The sequence below is a fragment of the Echinops telfairi genome, unplaced genomic scaffold (genome assembly GCF_000313985.2).
Source record: "Echinops telfairi isolate 266 unplaced genomic scaffold, ASM31398v2 ScPeMD7_7420;HRSCAF=8458, whole genome shotgun sequence".
In the NCBI taxonomy this organism is placed as follows: domain Eukaryota; kingdom Metazoa; phylum Chordata; class Mammalia; order Afrosoricida; family Tenrecidae; genus Echinops; species Echinops telfairi.
In genome coordinates, this window is record NW_022111320.1 from 39,946,455 (window position 1) to 39,973,799 (window position 27,345).

Sequence of the window (27,345 nt, forward strand, 5' to 3'; positions counted from 1 at the left end):
TATTGGTCCCAAGGGGTTTATCTGTCCTGGATTCCCTGTGTTTCCAGCTCTTATCTGTACCAGTGTACATCCTCTGGTTTAGCCAGATTTTTAAGGTAGAATTGGGATCTTGATAGTGGTGGGGAGGAAGCATTAGAGAACTAGAGGAAAGGTGTATGTTTCATTGTTGGTACACTGCACCCTGACTGGCTTGTCTCCTCCCCTTGACCCTCTGTAAGGGGATGTCCAGTTGCCTACAGATGGGCTTTGGGTCTTCACTCTGCACTCCCCCTCATTCACAATGATATGATTTTTTTGTTCTTTGATGCCTGATACCTGATCCCATTGACACAGGCTGGCATGCTTCTTCCATGTGGGCTTTGTTGCTTCTGAGCTAGGTGGCCACTTGTTTATCTTCAAGCCTTTAAGACCCCAGATGCTATATCTTTTGATAGCTGGGCTCCATCAGCGTTCTTTCCTACGTTTGATTATGCACCTGCCTTGTCTTCAGCGATCGTGTCGGGAAGGTGAGCATCATGGAATGCTAGTTTAATAAAACAAAGTGTTCTTGCATTGAGGGAGTACTCGAGTTGAGGCCCAATGTCCATCTGCTACCTTAATACTAAACCTTTAAATATATGCACATAGATCTACTTCACTCATCACCATTGATTTTTAGATCACTTGTTCTCCTGTCTTTGGGTTTAACACCCACTTCCTTCCCTCCCCCACCACCTCCCCCTCTCCCATGTCACCCTGGAACCCTCGGTCCCATTGCTTTCTCTCCAGTTTGTTTATCCCACCTATCTTATCCAGATAGACATGCAGAGACAATAATATGCACAACAAATAAGGCAGCGCTAAACAAAGCAAAAGAAAACAACAACAAACACCAATAACAAGTAAAGAAAAACCTATAAATAGCTCGAGGTCTGTTTGTTGACCTTTAGGAGTGTTTTCTGGTTGACTCTGATGGGGTGCCATGCCCTTGCCCCAAAGTCTATTTTTGGTATCCTAAGGACTCAGTTACTCTGTTCCTCTTGCTGTTCTGTTGCATGCCCTTAGTGTTTCACCTCGGTATGGCGGGGTCAGATCGGGCACATTTCCTGCACTGTGTCTCCAGTGTTGTCTCCTGCAGAGTGAGGGACATTGCGTCTCATAGTGGGGCTGGCCCTATAGTCCTCTCTGTGCACTAGGTACTCTGAGCAGGAATATCATCCTCAGGGATCAGTGGGCCAGGATGTGTTCCACTCTCTCTTCCTCTCTCTTTATTTGCACCTTTATGCTCTGATCAGATATCTCCCTCTCTCTGTGCTGTAGCTTCAGTGCTGTCCTCTGAAGTGAATTCTTCTGTGGGAAGGGGTGCTGTCCATGTAGTTGGGGTTGGGGCTAGCCCCTCAGACCTCTTTATTGGTTCTCTGCTTCATGCTGGTATGTTGCATTCACCTGTTGCAGCAATGGGTTGAAATCTAGTCCCTCTTTCCCTGTGGAAATATAAACAATACCCTCCCCTGGTGGATTAATGCCCTGTTACCCCACCACTCAGAATTTTTTTTTCTTTTCCCCCCTTCCTTTTTAGTTGGCTACCATATGTCTCTCTGGATTTGGTCTGGCCCCTGCAACTGTTCTTTTTCTCTGTCCTCAGGACTCTCTCTCTTCCTTGACATTGGAGGGTTTGACTCTATGTGGTGATGTTTTCTTTTGGGATCAATCTTATTCGGGGTTCTCTTATCCTCTTGAATAGTTATTTTCTCTTACTTTATGATGTTGGGCCAATTTTCTTCTATGATTTCTCATACTATTTTCTCTTTAGAATTGTTGGTTCCTTCTTGCTCCAGGATCCTGATGAGACATAGTGTTTCTCTTGAGCGTGTCCTACATCATTCTCAGGCTTTCTTCTGATTCCTGCACTTGTCCCCTCTTGATGACTGCTTCTCCCTTTGTTTGAAGCCAGGTTGATTGTCTTTGATCTCACTGATTCCATTTCCCTTTTCTTCCATTCTATTCACCAAGTCTTTTACTATTTTGATAATTCTGTTATCTCATTGTTTATATTCCAAGATTCCTTCTGATTTATGGATTGCAGTTTTTCTGTGTCATCCATTGTTCCCATGAATGTTCCCCATATCTCTTGAAGGGACCTAAACATCATCTTTCTGAATTTTGTTTCTGGTCATTGCAGGAACTCTTATTCATAGTGCTCCACTGGGCTTGGCTGACATTTGCTTATTGATTTTTCTTGATTTTTTGGTGGTGGTGGGGTGTTACTGTGGTTTACTACTATTTCCTTAGCACTACGACACGTCTATTTCAGTGTGTGATCTGCTGGCTCATGGAGGGTCGTTTGTTCTGTCTTGTGACATGGGAGAGGTGTAATAGGAGCTGGAGAACATACCATGGTAAAATGGAGAAAAAGGGAGAACATGGGTGAGTGGGGAAAGTGTAGAGAGAGGGAGAAGAGAGAGAATAAAATAAAAGTAATATTAGTAATAATAAGCAGCCACCTCAATAGGGCAACAGGTTTGTGAAAATAATTGGCTTATGCATGTTAAGGGGAGTAATCTGAATTAACTGGTCTTGGAAATATATTTCATGAGGAAAAAAAGAGAGCAAAAAGTATTAATGGGTGCGGCTGGAGAAAATTGCAAGCAAATATTCAGACCAGAAGAAGAGGATTTATGGATATTTATCTATGGATAGATAGGTATGAAAAAAATCATTAAAGAGAGAGAATGAAATTATAGGAGGAAGGAAAATCAGCAAAGGTTAAGAAGACATAAAAATAAAGAAAATACAAGGAGAAAAAGAAGGAAAACAGCATGGATATGTAGAGAAGAGAAGGGCAGACCAAAGAAACAGTCTGTGGGGCTGACGCTGGAGGTTTGTTGTTAGGAAGGGTGACTGTCGCTTGGTCTGTGAACTCAAAGGGAAAGTGAAGCAAAACGAACCATTGATTGGGTGAGGGGGGCCAAATCTATACAGGTCAGCCTACTTATGCCTGGGAGAAATGTGTAGTCTTGGGAGGGTGAGGTCATGCTGGAAGAGGAAGTGGGTGATAACTAGAATAAAGTCATAAAAGTATTATAATAGAACAAAAGTGCAAAAACCAAATAAACAAAAAATAAAACCACCCCGTGGGTGAGGTTTTTTGCCCCTTTGGCTCTGTTATTGTGGCTACCCATTTGCTGAGGGGGTGGTGGGGAGGGGACCAGAAAAGGAGGCAGAAAGAAACCATGAAGAACAAAAGGCAAAAAGTGTAGCTTGGGTACTGAGAATGTATGCAGCAAGCTGCCCATGTAGTCTGATATCCAAGGAGGCCTCCCAAAAGCTAGCTGGCTGGCTGGGCTGCTTCAGGGGTAGAAAATATCAGCTGTGATGGGGAGGAAATGGGAGCTTTCAGTAGGTATAGCTTCTCTCCCACTTTAAGACATTTTGGTCTGCTTAGCTTTCAAGTTGATTTTCTTGCTGCCAGGAAGGGCAGGACATCCCTCATAGTAGGACTTCTCTTATAGTTGTTGAGGCGACCTTCCTATATGTGGTTCCGTGTAGTTACATAATCCCCTGTCAACTTGTGAAGTGGTTACATAATCTGTCAACTTGCGAAGGGGTGGAGTCTAGCCTGTTAATCAGGTCGCAGCTTGATGACTTCATTTGGGAGGTGCAAACGGGAATGGATAGCTCACTGGAGGCCAGATACACACTCTCTCCCTGCGAGACGTTCCTGTTGACAAGCCACATGGAACTATGCTCATGGCAGCAGCGCTTTGGAGCTGGGGGAGCCACATGCTTTCACCGCCACTGGATCCAGAAGACTTCCCACCCACTGGCCTGTGATCTTCCTGCACTCGGTGCCATTGCATGTGTTGTGTGAGTCTGAAGAGGAATTTACGGACTGGTATAGGACGTATGGGTTAATATCAGACTTATGGACTTGATCTGGACTGGGCTGGGATACAATTACTCTTTTATACAAAGTTCTTTCTTATGTACATGAGTGTCTCTGGATCTGTTTCTCTAGTCAACCCAGAATAACACACTATATTTGTTATCTGGCGGCTATATTCTCCATTCCCAAGTAGAGGTTTGTTTTGTGTGTGTGTGTGTGTGTTTTCAGCATTTAAATATAAATCTATAGTTCACCCAGTAACTTACTTCATTTTACTTCCTGGGAGTATATACTAATTTCTCCCAGGAAGAGCCACTGGAAAGTAATGCCCCTCAAAATCAGGTATTTAAAAAAAGGCCATGGTGAAGTTTTTCTGATTCAGGGAACCAACTGGTAACACCTGCATCAAATTTGCCAGACTCAGATCTTTCTGTTTTGCTGCTGGTATGAAATTCTAGGGACTCAGCAGAACTTAGTCTGGCTTTTGATCAGAGAAAAAGAGACACCCCTGAAGAAGTACTGCAGTGATTCTGAGAAAGATTCAAGGCCTTTTGAAATGTTCACTGCAGGTTGTCAACATCATCACCTGCCAACCCTTCTATCTAAAGTGCATGGATCTCACCTAAGTCAGTATCAGGTGACTTCTCCACTGTAGACATTCACCCAAGGGTTCCATCTGGCAGGGATGTGGCCTTTTGCCAAAATTTCAGAAGGGAAGGCATCATGTTAAAAATGAGATATTGTAAGCTTTGTTCTTGTATCATTCTGAAACTAATTTTTCAGCTCCCAATAAAATGCGCTCAGTTGACCTTTTACTGAAGGTTGAATTGAAAAATAACTTTACATTTTAGGCACCTCAACAATTATGTTATTTAAAATTATTTGAGTAAAATTATTATTGAAGTGCTCTCATGTATATTTTTATTGGTTCCAAAATAGCCTTAAGATATAGTGAAACACATAATTTTTTTTCCCATTTTTAAAATGGACAACCAAGGCCAGGAGCTAAATTGACATTTTTAAGGCCAATATTTCATGTGCCAATATTTGTTTTTCTTCAGTCATATTTTACCTCATGGAAAAGAAATATGGCTTAAAGAGAAGTCAGAAGTTTGTTAGAGTGGTTAGAGTTTATGAAGGTTCAAGCTCTCTGGAAAATTGAAGAGGTGTTGATACAGAGGACAATCATCCCATAACAAACTATTTAAAAACAAAATACAAAACTCTACCTGTTTGCTATCATCACTTCCGGGTGACCTAAACCTCCAGCCTTAAGTTAGCAGCCAAATACATTAATCATTTGATTTGCCCCATCCAGGAACACATAACAAATCATATCAATACCAAGAAGGGAAATTAAAAAAAAAAAAGATAGGAAACAGAACCAGAGAAAATGTTAACATGGATATATTTCTGAGGAAATATTTTCCTACTTTCCCACATAAGCAGATAATTAATCTTGTAACAATAATAATAATAACATATATCTGTATATGAGTACATACATGGACACATAAGCTAAACAGGAAGAGGAAGGCAAATGAAACTATGCTTATATATAGCTTAGTTCTACATATGTGTTATAGACATATCCATGTATGTAATAGCGCATACAGGGGGCAAAGTGATGGAAATTGCTTAGCCATAACCAAATGAGTCACTAGGTCTGGGAGCTGAGGACCATAGACTCAGAGTATCAGGGCCAATTAGCATAAACTATCTTATCAAGACCATGCTCTACATTCAACCGTGATGAGTAGCAACTGGGGTCTTAGAAGCTTGCGAGCAGCCCTATAAGGTGTAACTTCAGGTCTTTTCCAACTCAGAGCAAAGAGGAATGAAGAAAGTCAAAGATGCATGAAAACAGTTAATCCAAAGGACTAATGCACTACAGGTCACAGGCTCCACTAATCTGAAACTTGAAGTAGATGAAACCGAGCTACCACTGATGTCCACTCTGAAAGTCATCACAGTAAGGTTCTGAGTAGAGTGGAGGAAATATATACAATAAAATATAGCATCATTAAGAAATGACTAGGCTTATGGGTCTGAAGGAGACTGTTGGAACCCCAAAGACCCCTTTAGAGATCTTTCAGGCTTTGAATCAAATTTATCCGTGTAGTCAACTTTTACCCAAATAATAACTATGTCTACAAGGTGGGCAATAATACCCGGAAGGAATTTGCTTCTTAGAACAATCCCGTAGGAGATCAAAAGAGCAGCGATTGCCCAGAGATTAGTCTCAGAAGGCAGGAGGGCCTAGGAAGGGCTGAATGGAAATTGTAATGACAGGAAGAAAGTGGGAGGAGTACCATTACATTGCAGCGATTGTAATAAACGTCAAGAATCAAAATGCATATGAAGTATTTGAACAGAAAACCAGTTTGTTCTGTAAACTTTCACACAAGTCACAAAAAAAGGTTTACAAAACAACATAAAACAAACCACATGAACAGATATTTTTTCTGTGATTGAAATGCTTCTTTGCCCAGCCACATTCTTTTCCTTTTCAAATTTTTAAAATTGTGATTTAGGTGAAGGTTTACAGAGCAGATCATCATTCAACAATTGGTACACATGTTGTTTCAACTCACGCATTACACTACTCTCAATGTACGATCTTTATCCCACTTCTTCCCTGTGTTTCCTCTGTCCATTCCTCCTTTCCTAATGCTCTAAACTTTCTGCTTGGGTCAGTGCTGCCCTTTTGCTCTTTGATGGCTGATTATTCTGAGACACAGCGAGTTCAGTTCCAGACCTGAAAGGGGAGTACGGGCCATAGTCTTGGGGGCTCCATAGTCTCTATTCAACCATTAAGCCTGGTCTTTTCATGACTTTCAGCTTTGCTCCATAATAATTTTTCTAATTCCTTTCAGGACTCTTTAATGATGATCCTTTTCAAAGTAATTTGTCGTGGTGGCTGGGCATCGCCTAGTTCTTTGTGTCTCAGGATTGTGGAAACTCGTGTTTGTGTGGTACACAAGTTCACTGGACTAATTGTATTCATTGTGTCTTTTGATTTCCATCATTCTTTTCTCTGGATGAGGAGAGACCAATAGTTTCACCTCAGATGGCTGTAACACCCAGCCAGTTTTTAAGACCTAAGTTGTGACTCATCAAAGTGGGACGTAGAACATTGTCTTTGTTATCCAGGTTCTTCCAAGTGAATTGAGTGTTTCTCCAAGACTTGGTTTCCAAGGCCCAACTCTTCTTTCCATCAATGTGTTTGGTGATAGCTGAAAAGTTATCACAACTTTGCCTCCCATATGCTACACCATATCCATGGTCTACTTGCAACAAAAGTAAATATGCACAAACAGATGTCTTTCGTCAAATCTATATATGTTCGTAGGTACACCTTCACTTTTCCTCTCACATCTGTTCAGCCTGCATAAGTAAATCCAAGCATTTATTCATAGATTGCCACTATTACAGGGTTCTATATAAAATAGTATTTGAATTAGCTTTAACTCTTGCAAACCTCTCAGCATCTTCCCCAGTATCTGTCGTTTTTTTGCCAACCTCCCTCTTATTGTATATTACTTTCCTCTTCACTGAACTGAACACTTGCCTACCCTCTAACCCATGGCTGCCCCTCCCGCTTTTCCCTTTCCATCCCTAGTAATTAAGGGTCATTTCTTTTACTTTGGAACCCTTTTCTTGGCTTTATATAAGATCGCCTCAGTGGCAGTGAGTTTGATTTGGCTTGAGTTTGGTCTCATACAATATTTGGCCATTTATGATGGACTCATTTCTACTTCTTAAGGAGTTACAGTCTTGGAAACCCACAGGGACAGTTCTACCCTATCCTATAGAGTCACTTTGAGTCAGAAAGCACTCACGTCTGCGATTTTGGTTTTTCGAATTTCATTCAGCATAACGTCTTCCACATTCCCTAAGTGGTTAAGTGTTTGGAGGAGTCAACATTGTCATTCTTCAATGTTGCATCATATTCATTGTTATACATAACATAATTTATGTATCCATTCTTCCACTGAGAGGCGTTTATGTTGTTCCCATCTTTTTGAAACTGGGTATTCCTAGTGCTGTGCTGAACATGGGTCTCTAGATATCGACCAGGCTCATGGCTCTATTTCTCTGGGATATACAACAAGTACAGGGTTTGCTAGGACAGATGGTATTTCTAGTCACCTCTTTTTCAGGAGCTCTGTACTGCTCTCTAAAGCGGTTGCACTATTTTACCGTTCCACTTGCAGTATATTAGGGTTCCCATCTCTCTGCACCAACATCAAACTTCGCTGTGGTGTTTTTGCTAACTTTCCTATTAATGTTGGGTGACATGATTTCTCAGTTTTGTTTTGTCCCTCTCAAATGCCAGCCATGATCTGGACATCTAGCTCTTACTGTACATCTGCTATAAGTCTGAGGTCATGGCCTCAGAATGGGTCTCCAGAGGATTGACTGGTTCCAGGAATGTAAACAAGCATTAGCTTTTTCAGAAAACAAAATCACTATACTAGTGTGAATGGGAAAGAACAAAAGACTCCAGGAAATAGGGAAGCTTTCTTTAGCACCAGAGGGTCGTGATCAATTTCTGGGAGAGAAGATCTGTCGCTGTGTCTCTCGAGACACACCCGGCACCTTATTAAAGTTACAGGAGGGAAGTCATCCACATTAGGTAAGGGGACTCTCCTCTTCCTTCACAAGGACAAAGCCAGCTGCCATCAGGAGAGACAGCATCTCCTGGAGGCGGAGACCCCGGTGACATAAACTGCGACAACATACTGTCACCGACATGTGGTTAATTGGGTGTCTGAAAGATCAGTTTTGCTGTACTTTTGTTGACTGCTTCCTGTGACGCTTGCTAACAAAATCCATTCTAAAACAGGAAAGACCTCAGTCTTCATCAGAGATGAAGGCCCAGCATACGGGGTCTAATTACAAAAATTAGACCCTGGCATTTGCTAAATATTTACGTGGCTACTCTGTGAGCAGGATTCTGTCCATTAAAAAAGACAAGACTTCAAGCTATCACTCAAAATTGAAGTAGATATTACAAATTGTTCAATGAAAACAAAAGAAAATTCATTTTGGTCAAAGAGAATTTTCCCACTTACCACCATAGCTACTTTAAATCTGGTGTTTTTTTTGTCACTCATATAAGAAAACATAACCTCTTTTTGAATAGGTATTACAATCCTTTTCACAACTCCATCTCATTGCTTAGTGGCCCCCTTTCCTGCATTTTCCCACCATCAGATGCATACGGTGAGATTCACATGTCTCTGTTCCCAGATATAATATTCCCATTCACTGGGTTCCCTTAGTTGCCCCTTTCTATCCGCCAAGTTTCTTCTCTTCATTCAAACACCTTCTAAATGCTTATCTTCTCTACAAAGCTCTGATCTTTTGGCTATACTTATAAGTCCACAAGTCCTGAGTATCTTTCATAGTACAGAACGGATGGAATTGATTTTGCTCAACTAGCCTAGGGGTTTCTTGAGACCAGAAGCTGTATTATTTATCTCAGTAATTCCTGGACTTAGGCCACTGTCTAGAACACAACATCCTGGAGGGGTGCTCTCTGTTAGCCAAATTATATTGGAAAATCTGTAACTGACCCTCTTCATTTCCAGTAAGTACATCAAGAGTAGGTGTTACAGCTTTGAAAGTCTTATACATAAATTTGCTAAACCACGCCCCTGATCTCCCCTAGTTTCCATGAGTGGGTGGCATTTTCACAGTTCAGAATCCTTCTCTTATCGTAGTTCCGTCATAATTGTAGACCTGAATTACCCTTCGTTGAGACATCTGTTAAGATGTCACTCATCACACTGCTCTGCTGGTTGTCACATAATAAAGTTAATGTCCACGGGTAGTTTTATTTCTCTGGGAAATTATCTTCATTTGCTGAGCCTCATCTTTCATAACTACAAGTGACACATTCAATTGAATTAGTCAGATCTTTCTTCTGCTCAAATTTGACAAATCGTTTTCAATGCTTGATTGTTAAATGGGCCGATAGTTTAGATGTTCTCTTCTGAGTTTTTCTATTTAGAAAAAGAAAACGGATAAAGAAAATGTAACGATACACCTTTTCATCTTCTAAATTGAGTTACATTTCCTTTATTTATTTTCTTCTTCATCCTCTTCTTTCAATCCACCTCTTTTATCTATGGAGAATAATCTGTCAATGTGGAATTGAGATCTGTTGCTCTCAATTCCCAAACCAGTTAGTTGTCACCCTCCGGGGAGCCAATTGTTCACATCCAAGATTTTGCTCTCCCTTCCAAAATCCCAACTGTTCGTGAGAAGAAGTGATGACAATACCATCTGTGATTCCAAGTGGTTCCATTTTTCTATTTTCCAAGAATCATACATCAGCCACATAGATTATCAGCTGTTTTAGTGCATTTGCAGGCACTACATTTGCTTCGGTTGAACAGCACCCCCTGCCATGAATACACACCTGTGTGACAACAGAATTGCCAACTGTCCTTTATGAAGCACCCACTGGGCTTTCCATACACTTAGGAAGGGAACCACTAACTACTGTAACTTTTGTATTTATGCCACATCCAGATTTCTACAGACCTTCTGTTGACTTAGAAATTGTCATTGTTGCCTGACATATTCAGAATATCTGGCTTTCTACTTTCAAGTGTAATTAGTTCCACTGATATAGTATTACTGCTCACTTTCTGTGTAATATTTTCACAAGGGGTGTGTTGTGAGGATTAAATTATGTAATGGTTTTAATATTTAGACTCCACATAACTGGTATTATATCAGACTCCGAGGTGCTAGATTTGAGCATGTCACATGGGTTCTACAAGCTTAGCTGACAACTTGTGCACGGTAGTGAGGAAGAACCCAGGAATCTTACATTGAAAGAAAATACAAAAACAGAAACTATATAACTCTTCTTCTGCCTCAGGGTGTAGAGATAAAACATTTCTTTCTAAAAAGGACATACAGCATTTCTGTTAACACGTTCACACAGTTTATATTATAAGAAAGTACTAACAGCGATAATTTTCTTCACTGATGGAATAAATGCTCCTTGAGGCTCTATATTTATTTATTGTGCAAGAAACTCTGGTGATGTAATGAGCTACACATTGAACTTCCAGCTGGAAGGTTGGTGGTTCAAACCCACTTGTTGTTCTGAGGGAGAAAGATGAGGCTTTCTGTTCCGGTAAGTTTTAGAGACTCAGAATTCCAAAGGGGTAGTTCTACATGATTCAATGGAGTCACTATTAGGGGGAATGGTCTCAGTGGCATTGGGTTTGGTTTGGCTTTTTAATTTACTATCTAAGCAAATAAAAGATCTGAGTAATTTGAGGCAAATGGTTTGAGATTCTTTATAAAGCACACATGAGCCAAAATGCAAGAATGAGCAGCCCGGGGCTGATTAGCACTGACTAAGGACCAATGTGGACATACAAGGATGGGTACTGTGGATCTTTATTGTTCTTCATGATAGCTCCAGCCAATGCACAGATCCTGCTATATAGAGGGCACGTTATAAATATGTGTTATAAACAATAATTTGGATGATTAAATTTCTAGTGTGAATTTCTGTTATTTGCGATTGGATTTAAATAACTCACATTCACACCAATAACCACTAAATGCTATGCAAGACATAGTTAAATGGTGCTATTCCGCATAGCAGGAGCCTGGGGGTACAGTGGTTATGAGTCGGCTGGGTGCGCATGATCAGCAGAGCAAAACCACCAGCAGCTCCGCGGGAAAGACTGGGCTTTCTACTCCCGAGAAGAGTTATAGATTCAGAAACCCGCAGGGGCGCCTATGAGTCAGTATCGGCTGGATGGCAGCGAGTTTGGCTTTGAGTTTTATACCTCTACAGCCAGGACGAAGATGTCACATGATCCGGCTGAGTCATAGGGGTCCCCACCCCTTCGAAACACTGAAGAATTTATCATTTGGTTTAAAGGACGCCTTCACAGTGCTGTTCGCGATCTGATGTCTCAGAACACCATGCACACACGCCTTGAGAGTTGGATCGCATGTGTCCTTTAGTGCAAACGCAGAGCCCGGCAGTGTAGTTGGTTAGTAGGGTGGCTAACTGCGAGGTCAACAACTGGAAATGACCAGCTTCATCTTGAGAGAGATGCGGTTTCTATGTCCATGAAAAGTTACAGTCCTGGAAACTTCCAGGGGCAGTTCTACCTTATCCTCTCTAGTCCCTGGGCGTCAGAACTGACCCAATCCCAAGGAGTTTGAGGGTTTAAACTTATTTTTTAATAATGCAAATACAGGTTTTCCATTCTGGTGTTTCTTTGGATTGTGCCTTGGGAGCAGTAGAGTGAATTTCACAGAAGGAGGAGAAGGGGGAGGGGGAGGGTGGCGAGGAGGGGGATGGAAGGGGAAGAGTGAGAAAAGGGGGGTTGGAGGAGGAGGAGAAGGAGAAAAAGAACAAGGAGGAGGAGGCAACCAAGTTCTCAAAAATACAAGTTTCATACACAGAATACTTCCCCCTTTCTTATTCCTGTTTTGCATTTCTCACTCTTGGCTATTAGTGTAAAATGATTCATGGGCTTTTAGCATAACTGGAACTTCAGTTGGTAGAGAAAAAAATGTGATTTCCAGGTTTTTGGGTTGTTTGTGTGCATTCAGTCAGCAGATGGTAAATGCATCTGTTGACATAATCTTCTTAGCTTGAAGAGTGCTTGACCCGTCACTTGATCTTTGCCAAACATGTACACATTTTCCTGCTTGTCACAATTTTCCCAAATTCAAAGGTACTAATTACACCAATCCTCTCTCCCTACCATGAACACATATACATTTTTACAAGCTCTGATTCAGGTAATTAAGTGGTCTTTCATTTAATCCTTTGTTATGTTGCACATTTGTCATGGAATCCAGACAAGTTCAATCAAACTCCATCAGCAGGCAAAACAAAAAAGACGATGGGCATAATTTCGTCCTGTGTCTTTTGCTTTGTAAAGAATTCAAAAACAAGTGCCAGTCTTTTTATCTGTCAGCTAAAATAATAATCATATTCGGTACTTGCATAAATTTAATCCTAATGAGGATCTCAATCCCACTGCCAGTGAAAGTTGTAAATCTTTGTCTACAGCTGCAGGGACTAGGATGTTGGGAGTACAGTGGCTAGTTCAGGGTCACACGGGAATAGTACCTAAGAATTTATGTTTGCAGGTGCAGCTGATGCCTCTTAAAATTATAATAAGAGCATAATTACAAGACCAGTTTACCAATCCAAAATGAGCAATTTTAGATGATGCAAATAATTACTTCCATGGATTCACTGAATTTCTGCAAGCTCAGGCCTTTGGGCACAGTTTATTACTTTATCTATACGACAGTAATTTAATAACCCTTTTGACTGCTTTCCACACCTATTTTCCTGATCCCCATGACAAAGTTTGATAAGTAAATGAACTGCTCTTTGGCTAAGAAAGTCACAGGGCTGCCAGTAATCACCAAACAAAAGGTCTTCTTGCAGAACCCCAGTTACATACAGCAATGCTTCTTCAATTTTAATGTGCATAGGAATTACCTGGGGACTTTAATCATAGGTGTTTTCTAATTCAGCAGGCCAAGGATTAGCCAGGGATGCTGCATTTTTAATAACCCCTCAGTTGAAGCCAATGCTGCTTGTCCATAGACCACAGAGTCAGATCATTAGTACTGATTCTTGTGGAACTGGTCCCTTGGCTAACTCATCATGTGTCATTATTTCAGTAAGGGTTTAAAAATAAGTATAAGGAACCTTTGATTTCCTATTCTTTTCTTTAACAAGTCTCTAGGTGGAGTTATGTTTTTTCAGGGAGTATGTGGTCTTTAATGTGAACACACAGCATGGTTAGTTCAGCATTAATTCATCGAGAGTTGCTAATGGGTGATAGTATAATGCTAATTCTATTATTTTGCCTGACTGAAATGATTTCAAAATGATGCTCACATCATTGACTATTTGGCTTCCCCAGTTAATGTAGGAAGGCAGGAAATTAAATAAAATTCCCTTTAAAATTTCTTTAAAAAATAGAATGAATTGTGTCCCTTTTATCATTTGCAAGTGAGCAAGTAGTTTTTGGAAAATCATATTGTGAGATTCATGAACTTGGATGTATCTTAGAGTTTTGAATACATTATCTGACAAATAGTTACTAAAATTCAAGTGATACTTCTTTTTACCCTCCTGAATTATTCTGACATCAACCTAGTAATGATTGATAGATTTTTTGCTGTCAGTATAATACATTCTTCATTTACTGCCTGGTGCCAAAGTAAAGCCAGTAATTTCTTCAAAAAATATGTTTATTAAAAGTATAGAAAAATGATAATAACAACATATGTACAAATATGCTTGATACAATTGATGTATGGAATGTTATAAGAGCTGTAAGAGCCCCCAATAAAATGATTTTTAAAAAAGATTTCTACTTCTGTTATATTATACACATCAATATTATATTATAACATATCAAAACATATTATAACACAAATAAGCATTTTTCTGGAATTCTCTCCTCTCATCCAAGATCCATCTGATGTGCAGCCATTGTTAGACAATCTTCGGTAAAACAATTTGTGCATTCTGTTGGGTCACCTTTCTTTGGAATGGGTATAAATACAGATTTTTTCCACTCACACGGTCCAGTTTTCTTGGCATAGATAAGTGAGTTCTTCTTCAGCTTGTAGTCCATTGATTCCTGGAGCCGTGTTCAGGGTTAATGCTGTAATGCCTTCTATGCAGCTTACAATTCTTCCTTCATACCGTTGATTTTTGCTCATATGCTACCTCTTGAAACGGTTGAACATTGCCGAGTTCCTTTTGGTACAGTGACTGTATACGATTTCTAGCTTCTTTTGATGCTACCTGCATAATTCAATATTTTGACCATGGAATCTTTCAATATTGCAACTCTAGGCTTGAATTTTGTCTTGAGTTCATTCAGTACAAACTCTTCTGAGCATTCTTCCATTAGTTTTATAATCCTAGGTCTTTGCACATTTCTTAATGATACTTTACTCAAGTTGCCCTTTGAAATTTTCTGTTTCACTCTTTTATTTCTCATTTTTTCCATTGCTGTAGCTATTGAACAATTGAGAGCATGTTTCAGTCTTTAATTTTTCCCTCTCCTGTCCTTTCAGTGACCTTTGCTCTCTTCAGGTCTGTTCTTGATGTCATCCCGCAGTTCGTCAGATCTTCTGTTATTAGTGTTTGATGTATCAAATCTGTTCTTGAGGTGTTCTCTAAAGTCTTACAGGATGGACTGCAGGTTGTATTTCGGCTCTCGTGGACTTGTTTTTGTACTCTTCACCTCTAACCTGAACTTACATATGTGCAGTTGATGGTCTGGCTCAGTCAGCCGCTGGCATCATGCTAGTTGCAGCTATGGAGCTTCCCCATCATGCCTTCCACAGATGTAGTCCATTTGATATCTGTGTATTCCATTTGGAGAAGTCCATGTGTGTAGTCACTTTTGGTGTTTTTGGGGGAAAATAGGTATTTGCAATGAGAGCTGTAGTTAATCCTTCAAAATGCTATCATACGATCTCCAGGTTCATTTCTAGCACCATGACCGTGTTTTCTAACTATTTTTCCTTTTTCTTTGTTTCCAACTTTTGCATTATCAGCACCAATAATCATCAGTCTAATTTGATTGCATGTTTGATCAATTTCATACTGAAGACATTGGTAGATTCTCCAATTTTGCAACACTAGCTTTTGTGGTTGGTGCATAAATGAGAATAATATTTGTATCGACTGGATTTCCCTGCATGAAGATAAACACTATCCTATCACCGAATCGTACTTCAAGATAGGTCTTGAAATGTCCTTTTTGATGATAAATGTGACACCATTCCTTTTAAATTCCTGGTAGAGCAAGCCATATGACTTTTCTGATTCAAAATGGCATTTTATTATTTATTTTTAAAATCATTTTATTGGGTGCTCTAACTTTAGCTCACTAATGCATAGGGTATTGATCTTTATGCCTTCTATTTCATTTTGATGACTTCCAATTTTCCTAGATTCATACTTTGTATATTACACTTTCTGATTATTAACTTTTTTCCAGGTTTTCCTTTTCATTTAGAGGTATACTACAACCGCATATGAAGGTCATGATGCCTTTATTTCATTTATGTCATTATGGTTGGCTCTTGCTCTTCATGTTTTGAGTACCTTTGACCTGAGGAGTTCACCTCTGACACTATGACTGACAATATTCTGCTGCTATTCACAAAATTTTTAGTATCTGACAATGTGTAACTGCTATCACAAGGTGAGTTAGTTTATTGTGCCAACCTGGCCGATAAACACATGTGGGGTTAATCGAAGGGCAGAAGGATAAATGGCTTAGTTAGCCTCGCCTTTCTAGTTCTCCGGTCTCTTGCTTTCTGATGGTCGGACCAGGGTGAAGTGCCTTAGCCAGTTCCCTACTTCAGCTGGCAAGGCTCACTTTCTGCAAGACATCCCCGAGGAGAAGCCACATGGACCTACCCCGATGCTCTGGGTGCTGGAGCAGCCGTGTGGAGACCTCTGACAGCACTGAGATGCTTACACTTTCACAGATTTGGCTTTCCTTCTGCCGTCGGCATCATAGTGTGTGTTTTGTGAGATGGAGGAGGACTTTGTAGATTGGTGTTGGACATATGGGTTATTGTTGGACTTGTGGGCTTGGGCAGCACTGGGTTGGGATGTTTTCTTGATGTGCATTTAACCTTTATATAAAACTCTCCCTTATACATGAATTTCTGTGGCTTTGTTTCTTTAAAGTACCCTGACTGACACACAAGGTTTACAGTGGCTAATTCCTCTGAAGTGGTTAGTCTATTCCTTCTTCTACTCTGTTCTGGAAGCTCTGCTGAAACTTGATTACTTTGGGTGACCTTGCTGGTATTTAAAATACCAGTGACATAGCTTCCAGCACCACAGAGACACACAAGCCACCACAGTACTACAAACTGCCATGGAAGTGGTTGGTGGAGCACTTACTCACCAGGAAAACTTGGACATATTACTTATACAGATTTCCAGATTATCCTCATTGGCTATCAAAATTTGAGCTTGACTTCTTTGTAGAAATTGACAAACTAGTCTATAAATTCATGTGAAATTCCAAGTGATAGACAATAGGCATGACAATCTCAAAAATGACATCATCGGAGGGTTTGCCTTTCTTCATTTCAAAACTTCCTACAAAGCCATCAAATGTCTGAAATGGATTCTGGTGATAAAGGTACAATCCATGAATATACTAAAATCGGGGTCAGTCGGATTTTAGAAAGGAGTCAGTACTCTCATGTTCACCTACAAACCTTTTCAGTTGTGGAACATTTGACTTACAAAGCCCACGACCCCCGTGGCGATGTTTTGTTGCTCGTTTTCAAAGCATGTCCTTACATTCACACTACTTCTTCCTCTGCTGTGAAGCAGTGGCTATGTTGTCAAAAAGACCACTATTAGCGGCTGCCCTACATCTTTTGAATGTCTCTGATCTGTTCTGCGGATATAGGTTATTACTAATATTATTCCTTTTCTGATCATTGTTCTGTATTTAGCCAGCAGATTATGAAATCTACACATGAATATACTTTAAAAAATGCATTGAACAAGTGTCCAAATAGGGATTCTTCAATGCTATGTGCTTACCCCTGAACACAGTGCTACCCATGGTCTGCAAGGGCCTCAGATATTCCCTCAGTTGGGAAATATAGTTATGTGGTGCACCTTGTCTTGCTTGTGACTAAACAAGGAGTAGAATAAATAACAAATTGAACAATCATACGAGCATACATCTGAGAAGTAGAAAATAGACAAAACAGAAAAGCTAGGCTTAGATTTTAAAGAACACATTTTCTTTTTCTTTAAGAATCTCTGTGGTGCACTGGTGAAGTGGTTGGCTACTAGCGACAAGGTCAGTGGTTAAGACCCAGCAGCGGAGACATGGAAGAAAGGCCTGGCAGTCTATTCCCATACATCCCATAATATGATAGCCAAGGACACCTTACGGAGTAGTTCTACTCTGTCCAATGGCGTTGTTCAGATTTGAATCGACTTGCCGGCACTCAAGAACAACAAAGAAAAATTACGTTGTAGGAGATATGAAGAACAAACATAGGTTAGAAGAAGATTATCTCACCGTTTCAAGCCTTGTAATTTGCCAAGGATCATATAAAGGATCCTTTTATATAAACTATGTGTAAAGGATACGATTTTTCTACTTTAGCTTTAAGTATGAAGATGTCAAGATATCTCTCCAAACACAAAAATGGACGGATTAGGAAAAGATAGTTGGATACATGATATTTTATCCTGTTTTTCTTTCAGAGAATGACAAGATAAAAAATGTATGTCTTTTTGCTAGAAAAGCAATCATGAATACAGAATTATTGTGGATATAATTGTTTGTTTGTTTTAAGTGGTTATCTGATTTAAGGCATCTACAACTAGCCCACATAGTCAAAAAATTATAGTGTGTGGATACATGCCTTAATATAGAAACACTATCTGCTTTCTAAAAGATGAAGAATACTTTTTTTTTTTAATTTTCAGAAGAATCACTAACTCCAATACTCAATCAGTTACAGAAACTATCAAGTGCTCTTTCAAAATGCAGGGGAGAAGAATTCAAATGGCATTAATGGTCCTTTTTAGTTAAGGAAAAAATATCTGAAGAGAAGGTTGTAAATAGATGGGTAACAACCAGTTCCTCCACAGGCATTAAAAAAAAATTTGGTTTTTTTGGTGTATTTTTAACAAGAAGCCATGTGGATGACCCGGCATATGCTCAGGTTCTTGTGATTTAAGGACTTAGCATCCAGAGAGTGGCTCATGTAATTTTTCTTTTCTGTCTTGTTAGTCTGCCCTTTGGTCCTCTGCCTTCTTGTTAGCAACCCTTCCCCAGAGAGTGCAGGTGTGCGAGAGATGGCAGCAAACCATAAATCTTCACTTAGGTGAAGAAATAGTTTTAAGGAAAATCTGTGCATTTTACAACAAGCTGCAGAATCCTATTATGACAGATATTTGGAAGCTGATTATATGAATTTCATTTTCCCCAAATTCTACTATCACATGGTTACATTTTCCTCTAAGAAATAATGAGATAACACAGGCCAACCAAAAAAAAAAATTATTTCTTTGGTGTCTTGGATTCTAGGCCTCTTCCTGGGATTACTAGGGGCACTAATTCAGAAAATCTGTTTTAGTTTCTTAGATATAGTGCTCCACTCTATTTCCAGCTGTTAAGTTATAATTGTAGTTTTAAATGTGAGAATTCAGACCACATGTCACAGGATTAAACAAAAAGTTAAGACATATTTGAAAAAGAATTAGGTACTAAGGGACATCCAGGGAAGCTGTCCATAGACTCACAGTGGCTAGTTAGTTAGACATTTTGATGCCAATCATAAGGTCAGTGGTTCGAACCCACCAGTCACTTTGCATCTTTGAAAGATTTAAAGGTTTAGAAACCTAAAGGGGCAGTTTATCTTTGTTCTATAGGGTCACAAGATAAACTATAGGTTTATCTTTGTTCTATAGGTGAGTTAGAATTGATTAGACGGCAGCAGGTTTTTCTTTTTGAAATAGGAGACTGTGCAATCAATTGAGACAAGGTGCATACCAGAAAACCAGAGCACAGCTTGAAAATCATGGGCAATAAAAAAGAAAATGGAAAAGGTACAGAGATGGAGGTGTGAGGGAAATTTAGAGCATCAAAAATGTCAGACTTCACAGCAATTTTCATAAATATTTTGAAAATCTGCTAAATCTATATTTTTCTTCCTTAAATTATGCACTAAACATTTCAGAACACGTTTGAATGTAGAAAGGTCAATGGATAATCCATGTTAAATGTTTCAGGGGTGAGGTTGACGCCAACATCCTTTATAAGGAAAATTGTCTTTTAAGATTTTCTGTGCACAGGTGGAGAAGTTGTGCCACCTTATAAAAAGCCTGGAACATTTTAATTTTAGTAAAGGTGGTTGAACTCTGATAGACCCATGTGGCATTTCAGAACACTTGGATCTCTATTGGACCAATTCACTACCAGTCAGTGGGTTACAATGCATATTGACCCTATCGGACACAGAGAAACTCCTCATGTGGGTTTCGGAGGCTGTCAATCATTGGAGAGCAGTAAGTCTCATCTTTCTCTTGCAGAGTGGCTGCGGGCTCAAAGAACTGACCCTGCACTTAGCAGTGAAACACGTAACCCACTAAGCCATCAGGGCTCCTTATTGATTGTGGAGTAGCCCTGAGTTCTGGCCCTGGTTTAAGATAACAAATTGTAACTGCCTGTTAGTCTGTTCGTAATAAAGGTGAAGTGATACCGGGGAAAATTTCAAGTTCATGTAATTGACTCCATTCAAATATATCTTTGGATCAAAGGATACCAGGGGAAGTATAACTTGACCTAAATATTTAGTACAAAACAAACAGCTTTAACTAAAGCCTGTGTGCACTTCCTCTATCTCAGGCTAGCTAACACTTCATTAAAACATCTTGCTTTTTTATTGCCAGTGTGAAGAATGGTAGAAGGCATATGGTTCTATATTTAAAAAACTAAAGCCAATAGGGGAAAACTGGTGCCTTATATTTATTTATTTGAATCAGCAGCAGGCCAAACATACCCAGAAATGTGTGTTGACCAGTGTAATCTAACATGTTAAACCTAGAAGTGTATTTTGTTGTAGACTCTATCCCTGCCCATAGATCTTTGGCCTAGGAATACCAGGAGGTCACTAAAGAGGCCCTCCTAGTCTTGAATATTCCTGCTGGAAATTGGTTTTTTTGCCTCTTCTGCTGTTAGACACCTGAACTTCACTTTCCATGCTCCTCGATGGGTCAAGTATAACCCATCCAGCCTCTCAAAGATCTGTAGCAGGGCTGAGCCCCAGTTGTTTGTGACAGCCACTCTCATGAGCACAATCTCTGTTGACTTTCCTTTTTCCCTCTCTGACTTCTTCACTTGTTCAGAAAGCTTCCTTGATCACCTGCCAAATGAACTATGTATTTGTACCCAAGTCATTTCTGTCTTGGCTAGGAGAACTTATACGAAGTCAGTGATCAAAATATTATTTTATTTCTTTATGTGAAATATGCAAAAAAGACACCTTTAGAGATACATAAATTACAATAGTGCTTGCTTGGGGCTGGGGAGAGAATGAAGATTAACTGTAAATGGTCAAATGAAAATATTTTTAAACTGGTGATGATCATTGAACCACTTGATAAAATTACTAAGGCCGTTTAACTGTGCACTTGGAAAGGGTAAATTTTATGATATGTAAAGTTGTTACAAAAATCTGAATTACCTTATCTAACATGCATAAGTAGTAAGACATAGAAAGGTAAAATAACTGCATCAAGGTTAGAAAGCAAGTATGTACCAGATAAAGGGAACAGGCAATTATAATGACTGTCTGATCCAGGCAATAACAATGACATTTGGACCAATATTCTTGGTTACACCATTAAAAATTGCATGACAGAAGACCCCCAATTAAAACAATATCTTTAAAGTATGAGGTATTAAAAAATCACCTCTTTAGTGCTCCATTTATGCTAAATTCTTTGCCTAGATTTTCTCATTTAATTTTCACTTTGAGTCACAAGCTAAGCAATGTCAGGAAGGGGAGGGGGAGAGTTTCAAAATATTCATGTAGAAATTCCACTATCTTTTAATTCCACTTTTCTATGAAATTTTGAACACCCTCGCATGACCTCCTTTTTACACATGGAAGAATGGAGCTTTAGAGAGACTAAGTGACTTGTTAAAAGTCACACAATTACTATTAGGATAATTGTAGATTGACAATCGAATGCATGCTAGTGATCAATATATTATACTGTGTCCTTCAGTGGTTAGTATTTATAAATCCTTTTACCTGTCCAATCAGCCCATAGAAGGAAGAAACCCCCATACCTCACTGTTGAGTTTGTTAATTTGCTGCGTGGTTTCCTCGGCTTTGATGAAGAGAACAGCTGCTCCGATCTCCGGGTCTGAAAAGCAACAAACCCACAAGTGAGTCCGTTCGGAAGAGAACTCACGTGCCAGGATTCGGGAGGGAAGCTCAGCTATCACCCTCACTCTTTACTGATGCTGGGCACTATGGGCTTTGCCCAACTGGGGCACTTTTCTTATACTCCTTTGATAGCACCTGATACACGCTATAGAGCTAGGCACGTATCAGGGTGGTGATCATGACCACAATTGATTGGATGGCAAATCTCCCTTTCCCTGATCCCAATCACCACCATAGTCAAGGTGGCACCACAGCGGACACTACTCTGCGGCTATTCATACATTTTTCAGCAGCTAATTCCTGGACTATTTTAGTCTAGAAGCTCTGCTGAAGGCAGTTCACCACAGGCTACCAGGTTGGTATTTGAAATCTAATCATTCCAACCATCCGAAAGGGTCTAGTTTGCAGAGGCGATCTGTTCACTCAACAAATGAATGCAAAGCCGCACCTAGAATAGGTCAGGACTCCTTGAGAGGAAACTGTTACAAAGAAAATAAATAAATTTTCCCTTCATGGAACTTCGAGTGTAGACATTTAAAATGCAAAAGAAGTTTGGGTTTTGTCCAAAGGGCAAGGAGAAAACATTGGAGGGTTATATAGATATAGACACACACACACACACACACACACACACACACACACACACACACTCATTGCCAACTCATAGTGATCCCAAAGGACAGAGCAGAGCTGCCCCTGTGGGCTTATGAGACTGTAAGTTTTTCTTGTTGGGAAGATCATCAATTTGAAACCACCAGCTTTTCTGTCAAGATATATAGGAGTATCGTAATAAGAATAAATTTGGACTCAAGTAGAAAGCAAATGTTTTGAGAATGATGATGGCAACAAATGTACAAATGTGCTTGACACAATGGATGGATGGATTGCGATAAGAGTTGTATGAGCCCCCAATAAAATGATTAAAATTAAAAAAAAAAGAATAAATTTCAATTTTTAGAAAGTTCACATTTCATTGATTACAGTGTGAGGCTAAAGCAGGTATTTTGGTAGTAATCGAGCCAAGACATAGATACAAGAAATAGAAATTTGGTAGTAAAAATGGATAAAACCAGGAGAAATTTATGAGGAAGAACCAAGAAAAATGCTACTTGAATGGATAATTTGACATAACTGTGAGAATAAAAGAAAGACATTTAAGGCCAGTGAACTCTAAAGTAGGTCAATAAACAGTGAGCCTTTCTATGTTATTTCCAGATGAGCCAACAGGGAAAACTTCCAACTGAAATCCACCACCACAATGGCTAGCACCATCTTTTATATGCCTTGTGTACACCCTGTAGATCAAATGCACTTATTAATCTGAATGGTTGACTAACTTCTATACTCTCCCTCGAACATAGCCCTCTCCCTGTCATGGATGGATTCTGATAGGACTGTAGGTTTTCCTAGAGCTAGTGTGCACAGAGAACAATTGTTGACTCCCAGGGAACACGGAGGCAGTCACCAATGACCCACCCACAGCGCTGCACAATTCACTATCTTTATTGGATGTGAGTTTGTCCATAGGTAAACTCACTGATTAGTAGAAGCTAGTGACAGAAAAGGTCTCAGCGTTGAATGGGAAGAGGAGAAGGTGGGCAGGGATGGTGTTGCCTTTGCATCTGGTAGCTGGCTTGTTTTTGATTGGATGATTCGACAATTGTTTATTTCTCTCTCTTCATAAGATACAGGTCTGGATTTGTATTTAGTTTGTTTTCTTTTGTGTCCTTTCTGGCCTTTGTCATGTTGACAGATTCCTTTGAATAACCATTGACTTTAAGACAGAAAGGGAAGGAGAGGGCCTAAGGTTTATTTTGAGGGTACCCTTACCTTCATCTGCTGGCGACTGGATGTTAAAGGTTCATATCATTCTCCATCATTTTTAAATTGCTCAGATCCATCTAAAACTGCTTATTCCATGACAAACTGCAAGTCAATAACTTCACACCAAATACAACCATTGTTCCTCCAGTACACAAGCAACAGTGCATTTCCTCTGGATAAGGTTGTTTTTGTGGGTTAGTGTGTATTTAAAATAAGAAGGCATGTTTAACCTCTGACGAATCATAGGAATTTGAGTCTTCTGGGGTGCTATTTACCTGTTAAATAGTAGGGCATCTAGCTTGGACAGAGGAACAATAGTAAATGCTATCATTCCAACTTGGAGACAGCATAGACTCAAATAAAATTACCTCAGGTATTGGTAACGTTCTATTGCATGGAGAAAACGCTGCATGGGAAAGCAAAACAATGCTTGTGCCAAACATCACAATTTGAAAAGCAAAACTGCCCCTTGCGAGAAGACTCGATATAGATGGAGCTCACCTCCGAGAGGTGGGGAAATTCTGGGCTCTGGCCTGATTCGTTCAGAGCCGAAGTCAAAAGTCTGGCTCTCTTCACTGCTGTTTCCATCTTCAATTCCATCGACAATTCTGTGTAAAATAAAGGAAAACAGTCTGTTTGAAGAAAAGGAAAACGTTCTGTACAAAAGAAAGGATGCTTTACTTCAAATGATTGGGTATTTAAATTAATGGGTCTCAGGTTTACGGAAATACATTTCTTTTAAAATATTGTGCTATGTACCTAAGTTCTAGCTACTTTAGACTTGTCCTGTGGAGTTGGTAACAATTAACCTTCTATGGCGATTGAGCACAATGTACCTAGAGCACTTGAGATAGGCTGAAACTGTAAAACACAGAATTAGAAAAGAAAAGGATTAAAAATTACATCTCTTAGTAACATTTTAATTGGCTATCCTTAAAAGGGCAGCGTTTTAATATATTTGCTTCAAATAACATATATGTGATTAAAATTCATTTCATCTGATTTTTAAATATTTTACTGGGGCTCTGTGAAAAAATTAAATGACATGCAGCCCAAAATTTCAGCTTATATTCTGTTTCTACTGGACAATGTTGCCGTAAGATTTAGACTCATTTATTTTCATATTCCCAACTTTAAGATCCAGAATTTCACTTCTTAAATTCATATTATACCACTACCCAATCTAGTAAGAAACTATGTTAAGGTATTATTATAACATCACTGAAAATAGCCTGAGTGACATTTCCATTCTGGACTTGGACAAAACTCTGAATGTGAGGGCTGAAGAAATATATTTGTATTCCTGTCAGGACTTTAGCCAGTCTGCTTTTCTTAGTGAACCATGTCTAACACAGTCCTTAATAATATGGTAAAAATAAAAAACAAGTTAATTATAGAACATTTTAATACAAAAGTAATAAAAATAACATAGAAATCACATGCAATCTATCACCACTGTGAATGTTTTGGTGTATGTTCTCAAAGCCTTTTCTATATAGGAAATAAAATATATTCTTTTTTGTAAATGTGGGAACATATTACATATAAACTTTTCTTTTTCCAGCTCTGACACATTTTCCTGTTTAAAAATGTATGTGTTTTTTTTTTTTTTAGTAAAAATTTAGGAGGGAGAGACATAAGCACTGTACTATACTCAAATAACCATCTTTAACTGAATCACTGGACACCTAATATATGTCTGTTTTTACTAAACCTAGTTTTAAATAATTTTAAAATCCTTACTATTTCCTCTAATGGATAAGCTGTATTATGAAAGTGAATAATTAAATATATCACATATTACTTGCCTGACAATTTGAAAATGAAATTTGAATCTAGCCTTCAGAACTTAATATCTGAGATAAAAGTATTTAACCTTCAAGTTTCACTTCTTAAAACTTCACAGTACAGATAAGATGAACTGTTTTATGGAATCCCTGAGAAGACTAAATCAATAATTAAAGTGAATTTACCTAGCCAAATGCACAGAACACAGAAAACCCTTCCCTCCACCCCTTCCTTTTCTGGCTTCTATTTATAAACCAGCTCTTCGGTGATTGGAGCTATTACTATTGCTTCTGTATACCAGAGCTTGACCCTTGCACATTTTCTGCGTCAGGATTTTCCACCCTCAGTTACCTTTAGTAAAAATCAAAGTGAACATTAGGGGGCGGGGGCAGGCCTGTTATCAGACATTGAAGCTCTATTAGTACTGTTGGGTAAGCATTAGATGGCTAACCCCCACGCTGGCAGTTCAAACACACCAGCCACTCTGTAGGAGAAAGATGAGGCCATCTGCTCTGTAAAAATCTAAAACCTCAGAAAACTTATACAGCATCCCTATGAATTTCCATGGCCTCTTAAAGAGGCCCGCAATTAAACTAAGCTTCAGACATCTACAACAATACAGCAAAGAGCATAAAAAATAGAAAATTAATTTCCTTTCTAACTTCAACTTGCTCCTTCATGAACTCTTGGTAAGATGACATCGATAAATGTTTGTTTACTATCGGTAAATGTATACATTATAAAATTAGAGAAGTACACATTTAGGATAATGATCAGAATAAATGGAGGAAATGAGTCGAAAAGCAGTTCTGAATATTTAATGAATCCTTTTGAAAAGATACTAAAAGGATTTGCTCCCACGCACACGGATCTGCACCATAAAGTGAAAAACACCGTATACAGAAGTCAGGAAAAGAAGAGTAAAAAATATAAAAATAAAAAACCCAGGTCAATCAGAAGCCCCGGCAGTTGAGAGGCCCCGAAGGCTGAGGACTTTCAAGTCAAGTACTTGACTGAATCAAAGGCAGAGACCACCACCTGTGAAGAATGCTGTGACATGACCTCTTACCTGGGACTGAGGTCCGGGGGTCCAGCGCTATTCAAAGCGGAGAGCTGGAGTTTCCAGTTCTTCTCTTTCCTCTTCCCATGGTTAGGGAGGTCGGCTTCCTGTTTGGCTTTGGGAGAATTCGAACTGGTGACTCTGATAGGTGAGTGAAACGGCACTGTCCCTGAGGCCAGCTGCTTCAAACTTAAGCCCAGGTAGCTTTTATTGCTTCCAGCCTTCTTGTTTCGTGAAGAGAAGGGGCCCCTCGTGTAGATGGGGGAGAGGGAGACAGTCTCTTCTTCCTCCCCCTCCTCCTCCTCTTCCTCATCTTCCACAATGGATGGGAGTCGCTTCTTGATGCTGCCATTTCCCTTGGGCTCTGACTAAATGAGAGGACAGTACAGATTAGTAGAGATTGCAAAACCCTTGAGAGGGACGTTCTGCAGACTGGAATTCTCATTTGAACAAAGTTCAGTTTCTGGGAGACTTTTCATTAAAATGATTACTTTTTTTTGCAGCTGTTGCTATTATTAATGCACATATTAGAATCGCATAAAAACCCCCAAAACCAACTTCATTTACTTTTGCTTTCCCGGCTTTCTTTCTCTTGATCTTTTTAACTGCCTTGGTGGGGAGGGGTGGGGGTCAAGCAGCTGTGTGAACAGTACTGTTTACCAGGTTCTCATCTTGATTGTAAATAGCCTTTCACTTGCAGTTGTATCTAATAGTGTGTTCTTAGGGATAAAGAAAATCTCCGTTGAATTGGACAGCCCGGGACCCTATTTTTGAACGTTGTAAGGTCTATAGAACTTTAGGTAGCGATGGGCCA

General features: G+C 39.4%; 1 protein-coding gene across 1 annotated transcript in view; it reads right to left on the reverse strand.

Annotated features, from left to right (window-relative positions):
- The window catches only part of KCNH8 (potassium voltage-gated channel subfamily H member 8), a 420,233-nt gene that overhangs the window by 2,744 nt on the left and 390,144 nt on the right, over positions 1 to 27,345 (reverse strand). Inside the window, exons 13-15 of the mRNA XM_004704022.2 lie at positions 26,541 to 26,899; positions 24,185 to 24,291; positions 21,760 to 21,836 (exon numbers count right to left, since the gene is read on the reverse strand). Coding sequence (XP_004704079.1) covers positions 21,760 to 21,836; positions 24,185 to 24,291; positions 26,541 to 26,899 — 543 coding nt within the window. The remainder of the gene's footprint in view (positions 1 to 21,759; positions 21,837 to 24,184; positions 24,292 to 26,540; positions 26,900 to 27,345) is intronic.